Source organism: Telopea speciosissima, chromosome 1 (genome assembly GCF_018873765.1).
Source record: "Telopea speciosissima isolate NSW1024214 ecotype Mountain lineage chromosome 1, Tspe_v1, whole genome shotgun sequence".
Taxonomy (NCBI): Eukaryota; Viridiplantae; Streptophyta; class Magnoliopsida; order Proteales; family Proteaceae; genus Telopea; species Telopea speciosissima.
The window spans coordinates 50,099,558-50,108,540 of NC_057916.1; the positions used below are offsets into that span (position 1 = coordinate 50,099,558).

The window sequence follows — 8,983 nt, forward strand, 5'->3', positions numbered from 1 at the left end:
TTCAAGAGGAAATCTACATGGAATAGCCAGAGGGGTTCTCTTCCTTGGAGGAAGAAAGAAAGGTGGCAAATTGCAGAGGTCCATTTATGGGCTGAAGCAGGCTTCCAGGAGCTGGGACATCAGGTTTGATCAATCAATCAAATCGTTTAGTTTTGATCAAAACATGGATGAACCATGCGTTTACAAGAAGATCAGTGGGAGGGCAGTATGTTTTCTTGTTTTATACGTAGATGACATATTGCTGATTGGTAACGATGTAGGATTCCTTTAATCAGTAAAACAGTGGTTATCCACAACGTTTTCGATGAATGATCTTGGTAAAGCTAGCTATATCCTTGGGATCAAGCTCGTAAGAGATCGCCAGAAAAGGATGCTAGGCTTGTCATAGGCTACCTATATAGACAAAGTCGTGGCCAGATTTAGTATGGAGAACTCCAAGAGGGGAAGTGTTCCCTGCAGACATGGAGTCAGTCTTTCCAGATCTCAATGTCCTCGGCCTCGCATGGACATTGAAGAGATGAAGAGGATTCCCTATGTCTCGAGAGGGAGTCTTATGTACGCCATGTTGTTGTACGAGGCCGGATATTTGCTATGCAGTAGGCATGGTAAGTCGTTATCAATCTAACCCTGGATGCGAGCATTGGAGTGCTGTCAAGAATATCCTCAAGTACTTAAGAAGGACTAAGGAATATTTCTTGGTTTTTGGATCTGATCAGTTGTCAGTATTGGGATACACAAATTCGGATTTCCAAACTGACAAGGATGACAGAAAATCCACATCCAGGATGGTATATCTAATAGGTGGAGGTGCCATTGTGTGGCGGAGTACAAAATAAAAGTCTACAGCTGATTCTACTACCGAAGCAGAATACCTTGCAGCTTGTGATGCAGCAAAAGAAGGTGTTTGGCTAAGGAAATTCCTATCAGATTTGGAGGTAGTCCCTGATCTTGTCAAGGGCCCTATTCCCCTATTATGTGACAACAGAGGGGCCATTGCACAAGCTAAGGAGCCTAGGGCTCATAAGAAGAACAAGCATGTGCAGCGGAAGTATCACCTCATCAGAGAGATTATCCAGCAGGGTGACGTGAGTGTCTCCAAAGTGGACACAACTAAAAATGTGTTTGATGCCATGACAAAGGGTTTGTCACCAGGTGTGTTTGAGAAACACATGGAGGGCATGGGTTTAAAATGTATGGGGAATTGGTTTTGATGTACAAGTGGAAGATTGTTGGACAAGTGTGTGTCCATCAAACCCGGTTCGGTCCGGTTCAACCCGGTTCACCTTTGTATTGAACATTTATACATTTTAGTTTAATATTGTCACATGCGATATAAACTTTTTGAGCATTATGTGTCCGTAAGTTATACTTAAAATGATAGTCATGACTAGGGTTTGGGCTAGGCACCCTTATCATATGGTCGTCGTATGTCAGGGTACGAATGCGAGTGCTCACATGTTTGATGTGTGCATTGGCGAAGAATCTACTTTGTCGATTCCCTCATGTATTATAGTTAGATGTAGGAAGGGATAGACATGTGTCACCGACACCCTGTACCTAAGGGAACCCTGTTACTGCAAAGTGTGATCGCATTCTTTGGTTCATCAATGACTAAGACTCAAGCGAGTCAAAGCCGATGTTCTGGGAATGCGTGAACACTTTGTGAGTGAAGGAGTTATCCAACACGGTCACCACTGCCCGATTGGGGAACACCAAGATAGAGACTGTCTGTGCATGGTCGGATCAGAATCTGGATCCAGTACCGTTTTGGAAATGGTTTTGCAAAATTTATTTTACATAAAATAATATATTATTTATAGTTATTTCAAATAAAGTGTTTTATCGAGTTTTGCGGGACCCGATTGGATGCACAGATGCTCTTATATGGACATGTACTATGGATTGGGGTTTGGCAGTACATGTGTACATGCCCTAGATTCCATAATGATGGTGTTGATTAATGGGGGGGTTGTATATGATAAATTGTTATCATATAGGGAGTTATTTGGAATTTGCTAATTTAATTGGCTCTTTATTTAATTAATGGATTTGGTGCTAATTGTAATTATCTATTAATAATTAAATAAAGAATCTAATTAATACTTTCCCTATTAGATTCTGCTTCTTCAGCTGTGTAGCACTTTGAGTTTAAACAAAACTGCCAGACTGAGAGAGAGAGAGTCAGACTCTCACCAGGGCTCTATTAAATCTATCTAGGATTTAATTAAACCCTATTATTATAAATAGGAGACCAAAAAACGCAAAAGAGGGAGCTCTCCACGTTTTTGGAGCAGACACTCTCTCTCCTACATTTTTTATTTCTCTCTCTCCCTCTTGTGATCTCTCTTCTTCTTCTTGCTTCTCTCACCTGTGTTTGAGAGTTAGGGTTTGTGAAACCCTAGATCTGTACTGAGGAGTTTGAGGGCATCTGGGACTGGCGTGTAGAACCTTGGTAGCACCATTGGAGGTTCAGATCTGTTTGCTTGGAGTGCCGCCGGAGGAAGAACCACTGTCTATTGGAAGAGCAACACTTGAGGCTCACCAGGTTAGCAGTTCTTCATTAATTCCTTCAGTTTATTGATTATTAATATTTATGGGATGCGAAAGAAACTCGAATTGACCTTTTCCGCTGCGCATTCGAGTTAGGGATGGATCCCCCTTGCCATGTGATGGACTAGGGATGAGTTTCTTCGTCCCTACTATGATAATAAATTTTATGGGACACATGAGGGAAGGAGAAACCCTAACAGGGATGCACCAGGGTTCCCATGGGCAGCCATGGGAAGCCCTAAAAATTAAAATGGGGCACCCATGGGACACCATGGGTTAACCCAGGGCGTACAAAACCCTAAGAATAAATATCTTGGTCTCCCTAGGGAACCATGGTTTGATCCCTGGACCGTTGTTTGGCCAACACCCTATTGAAGTCTTAACCCTCAATTTTCACACAAGTTCCTTCTAGGTTTTTCGATTCTTTAAAGACTGCAGAGCGTAGGGACTCCATGAGTCGTTCTTCCACCGCGTCTCCCATCTTCGTCTTCCCTTTCTGCAACAAAGCGTATGCAGTGCGCCTATTTAGTTTATCCTGATGTGGTTCAGGAATCGATATGTACTATCCGATTCAGATGACGCCCATAACTTCTCTCTAGTCTCTCCTATAGTTTCTAAAAACTCATTTTGCCCATCTCAAAAAGAGTTTAAGAATGGTCTCTGAGACGGAAAGAGTCGTTTATTTTTTATTTTTTGTAGAAAGGAAGAAGACTCGTTTCTATTTATTTATTTATTTATTTTTTTGATAGTCGTATCCCTATTACTACTTATTCTCAACTTCTTAAATAATTTAAATCCACTTACCTAAAAAAAGGGAAATTTCAATGTAAACTTATTTCAAGTTGTGCAAATTTCAATGTAAACTTATTTCTCAACTTCTTAAATAATTTAAATACACTTACCTAAAAAAAGGGAAATTTCAATGTAAACTATTTCAAGTTGTGCAAATTTCAATGTTAACTTATTTAATTATAATAATAAAAATAATAATTAATAATTAAAATTTTTTTTTGATAGTCGTATCACTAGTACTACTCATTCTTAATTTCTTAAATAATTTAAATCCACTTACATAAAAAAAAGGAAATTTCAATGTAAACTTATTTCAAGTTGTGCAAATTTCAATGTAAACTTATTTAATTATAATAATAAAATTAATAATTAATAATTAATGAAGGGTATTTTTTTGGCTTATTGATACTGTTGAAGGGTATTTTTGGTATGAAAAGATTTGCCATGACTTTTGAGTTTCTACACTTATAAAAACTCATTTTGCCCGTCTCAAAAAGAGTTTAAGAATGGTCTCTGAGACAGAAAGAGTCGTTTATTTTTATTTTTTGTAGAAAGGAAGAAGACTCATTTTTATTTATTTTTTTATTTTTTATTTTTTATAGTCGTATCCCTATTACTACTCATTCTCAACTTCTTAAATAATTAAAATCCACTTACCTATAAAAAGAGAAATTTCAATGTAAACTTATTTCAAGTTGTGCAAATTTCAATGTAAACTTATTTCTCAACTTCTTAAATAATTTAAATCCACTTACCTAAAAAAAAGAAAATTTCAATGTAAACTTATTTCAAGTTGCGCAAATTTAAATTTAAACTTATTTAATTATAATAATGAAAATAATATTTAATAATAAAAAAAAATTTTGATAGTCGTATCACTATTACTACTCATTCTTAACATCTTAAATAATTTAAATCCACTTACCTTAAAAAAGAAAATTTTCAATGTAAACTTATTTAATTATAATAATAAAATTAATAATTAATGAAGGGTATTTTTTCCGGCTTATTGATATTGTTGAAGGGTATTTTTGGTATGAAAAGATTTGCCATGACTTTTGAGTTTCTACACTTATAATATAGTATGATATGTATGATATATATATATATATGTGGATTTTATATAGATCTGCAATTCTTCACAAACTTGGGTTTATTTTTATTTGTGTTAATTGTTTTTGATTCATAGTGCAGGGAAATTCCTTTCTTCTTTTTTTTTTTTCTTTTGCTTCGTTGCTTGTGACCTTATTAGTCTGAAATTTGTATGGGCCCCATTTGTCTTCAACCGCTTTTGTTGCTCAACTTTCTCAGAGAGTTATTTGTGTTTTTGCACATAGTTGTTCTAAATAAAGCCCAGGGTTCTCTCTATATATTTTTGAACAATTATAAATAGTCAGAGTCCATAAAGATGTGAGTTCATTTTTTAATTGAAGACAAATGGGGCCCATGCAAATTTCAGACTAATAAGATCACAAGCAACGAAGCAAAAGAAAAAAAAAAAGAAGAAAGGAATTTCCCAGAGAGTTATTTGTGTTTTGCACGTAGTTGTTCTAAATAAAGCCCAGGGTTCTCTCTATATATTTTTGAACAATTACAAATAGTCAGAGTCCGATGTGAGTTCATTTATTAATTTATATTGTGATAAAGCAATGTCTTGGTATGGAATGGTCCATTGGGATCAAAATCATGGTGGCCCTCCACTGGCTCCGCAAATTAAATCTGCAATCCTTTGGATCTTAAGAAAAGGATTTTACAGTTAGGGTCTAGGGAGCAATGATAACAAAACTTGTAAGAAAAATAATCCCTCAATCCTCCTAAATCTGTATTATATCCAAATTGGTATATTTCTGTATTTTATTAGGATAATAAAATTCTATGTTAATGTTTTCTTATTTTATTGATTACAAATGGTTGGGTGGTGCAATTGTTTAATAGTTCTGGTGGCTAGTTGAGTGTTATTCTTAATGAATAGGTATCAATAGAATGAATTATCGCAGTTTTTAAGGAAACTTTTGAGATTTTTTTTTTGTTTAGATACCTATATTTTTTGCTCCCGTACTATTTCAGAGCAACCATATTAAACATGTACGGTATCATTGTCGTACATATCTATTCTCGTATTATTGTCGTACCCAAACTTACTAACTATGGTCTGGAGTGGGTGTAGGGTTAAGAAGGGTAAATTTGAAAATTAATTCATTTTGGAGTATGACTAACCCAATAAGCACCCTAAACAGGATCTGGATCCTCTACTTCCGAGCTGCCCCTAGTCTTTTCCGCCTTGCTGTGTGTGAGATGCATACAACAGTCTTTTCCGCCTTGCTATGTGTGGGACGCACATGACAGTATGGGCAGCTCGGCAGTAGGGGACCCCGATTGCCCTAAACATCACTTTTTAAACTTAGAGCACCTCAAATGTCATTTACACAAACTCAGGTAGGGCATCTCTGATATAAATTACCCAAAAAAATAATATAAAAATGATTGACTGGAAATTAGTGATTTTGGAAAACATCACCTTCCATTATTACTTGAAAGTTGGAACAACTACCAAAAAAACATAATCAAAGCTATTTATGAGTGGATCAGCATCAGCCTTCTGTCTGGTAGACATCCTCTATCTATACATCGCATGATTCAAGCTTGCCATTAACTAGTTTAATAACTTAACCCAACTATCCAAACCCATGCCTCTAGACCAGTAGATCTCTCTCTCTCTCTCTCTCTCTAAAGTTTGTGTTAATCTGCCGGAATATCGGCCAAGAATTAGGCCATTTACCATTAAAGAACGAGCTGAAAGGAACTCGAACTCTTGAAGAACTCGAACTCCCGTAAGTCCAACCCTAGCAAATTATATATATATATATTATTAAATCAATAAAATCAATTTGGATCTTTTATTGCCGAGCTGTCCGGCAGGATCATACTGTCTAGACACGGTGTTATGCGCAATGTCTATCTTACCCCTGCTCAACCGTCTTGCCCAAATAGGGGTAAGACGATCATTGCACACAGCACCGTATCTGGACAACATGGTCCTGCCGGGCAGCTCGACAGTAGAAGATCCCGCGATTTTGCCGAATAATAATAATAATAATAACATATGGGTTCTCATAAAGAGTACTTTTGAAAGAGAAAAAAGGGTGGCCCCACTTGCCAGTCCCGAGGAGTTTTGACCGAGATTAAATAGCCCGCAAAGTATTTAAGCCATCATGATCCAACCAAGCCCATGTTCGCTCTTCAAATTTCGAAGTTGACTTAAGTTGATGCTTAAATGCTACTAAAATTGATTATCAAAGAAAAAGTAGACGTGAAAGAACAATTCTCAGATTATATATATAAGAATAGCAAGAGATGGCATTGGTGTATCAGTCTTCTGTAAAAGTCCAGTTGGGTGCCATTGCGAGTTTCCATCCTTTTGGTTTGGCTTTGCCTCTTGAGTGAAGAAGTCCAAAGAAGAAAAATAAGGTATTATTACCATGAAGTTCTTAAGCATCCACTGTATTGTTATATCGTTGGTATTCATTTTGTTAAAGGTGACAGAAATCCAAGGATATAATGTAACACCACAATCGGTCACCTGTACCAACCGGAAGAGCAAATGCTTTCTCAAGAAAGTGAGATGCCCTGCCCAGTGCCCTAGTGTTAAACCAACAAACTCTAAAGCTAAAGCTTGCTTCCTCGACTGTAACTCCCCTAAATGCGAGGCAGTTTGCAGAAGTAAGACATTCTCCAACTCATTCTCAATTTCTTATACTCTTTTAGTTTTCTTTCTGTTTTTGTTGTTTTTACATTGCTATCAAGACATTTTAGATAGTTTTTTGTTTGAGCCTCAAAGCCTAATTCACCTTTGGGGTTGCTAAAGTAAGTTGGATTCAAATTTGGGAACAAATCTATTGGGGGTATGGTATCTTATATTCCATCGTTTTGGATTTGTGGGTTGATTCCGAAGGGCTGTTAAGAGAATCGGCCCATCTTTCGCAATAATCTATTGTAATGACGGGCTTCAATAAACTTGCAGTGCAGGCCCATAGGGGGTTCAGGGCGGCAGCCGCTGAGAAAGTTTTTTGAGGACTATTTGGGTATTTGGGTAAAAATTCCTGTATAGCGTTTTGCTATAAATTTGTAGCAAGAGTTTTCTTTTGTTTTGCAATCTGAGAGAGGTGTGAAGAGCGGCTTTAACCCTATTCTCTATTGATATTGAAACAGAACTCATCTCACCATGAATGTAGACATTCTTGCCGAACCATGTAAATCCTTGTGCGCACTATGAGATTGTTTGTTTACAATATTCATTCTTTTCTGCAGCGTTTTTAGGTTTCGTTTTCTACAAAATCCAGACTTAAAATTTCAAACCTCGACAGTTTGAATTTTTTTTTTTTTTAAAAAAAAATTGTACAGATCTCATATCTGTGAAGCATTTCATATCTCATAAGTAATTGAATCCTCACAGATCGCAAGCCAAACTGCAATGGCCTTGGTGCTGCTTGTTTTGATCCACGCTTTATTGGTGGAGATGGTATTGTCTTCTATTTCCATGGCAAAAGCAATGAGCATTTTGCCTTAATCTCAGATTCCAACCTCCAAATTAATTCTCGGTTCATTGGCCATCGACCAGCTGGAAGAACCAGAGATTACACATGGATTCAAGCCTTAGGTATCATGTTCGACTCTCACACCTTTACTCTTGAAGCCACAAGGACAACAAAATGGGACGAAGGGGTTGACCACCTTCAATTCACTTATGATGGAAAACCCCTCATAATTCCAGAAGGTCACCTCTCTGAATGGAATTCCACACAGAAAGATCTGAAAGTGGAGAGAACATCAAGCAAGAACAGTGTCACAGTTACCCTCCCAGATGTTGCCGAGATTTCAGTTAATGTGATTCCTGTGACCGAACAGGATAACAAAGTTCACAATTACCAGATACCTTCTGATGATTGTTTTGCCCACTTGGAAGTACAGTTCAGATTCTTTGGCCTCTCTCCAGAAGTTGAAGGCGTTCTTGGAAAGACATACAGGCCAGATTTTGAGAATCCGGCAAAACCAGGTGTGGCTATGCCTATTGTTGGAGGTGAAGACAAGTATAGGACCTCATCTCTACTTTCCTCAGAGTGTGCCACTTGTGTGTTCTCTCCAGCTGGTGTTGACGAGGCCAGAAAGAATACATTGGTGATGGATTATGGCATATTGGACTGCAATCGCGGAAGCAGCGGCAGACATGGCATAGTCTGCAGGAAATGAACAACAAATTTTCGCATGGTTAAAGAATAATTACAGTTGTAACTGTTGTATTCTAATAAGATGTAGGAGTTGAAGAGGGATGTAGATGGCAGACCTCGATACAGATTTTCATAAGGTTCATATTGCAAAGTTTGATAGTTTGTTTTCTGAGTTGCTTGGTTTTCCCTGCTGATGGCAATGTTGAAGAAGGGGGGATCTCCATAGCATGTGTTTCTGGTGTTCGTTTGACGTTAATTCTGTAATTTTTTTTTTCATTTCATTTTCAATATATTATTTCTTATCCTTTTAGCAAAAAAAAAATGTAACTGTTGTAGAAAAAAAAAGATGGTTTCTTCTATACGAGCAAATTAATGTAATTCCAACTTTTTCTTTGGTGAATAATATATATTCAATA

General features: G+C 37.1%; 1 protein-coding gene across 1 annotated transcript; it reads left to right on the plus strand.

Moving 5' to 3' along the window:
• Window positions 1–6,791: 6,791 nt before the first annotated feature.
• LOC122647274 lies at window positions 6,792–8,633 on the plus strand. Its single transcript, XM_043840704.1, has 2 exons — window positions 6,792–7,062; window positions 7,796–8,633. The coding sequence occupies exons 1-2, from the start codon at window positions 6,822–6,824 to the stop codon at window positions 8,587–8,589; spliced, it is 1,035 nt and encodes a 344-aa protein (XP_043696639.1). The 5' UTR covers window positions 6,792–6,821; the 3' UTR covers window positions 8,590–8,633.
• The last annotated feature ends 350 nt before the right edge of the window (window positions 8,634–8,983 follow it).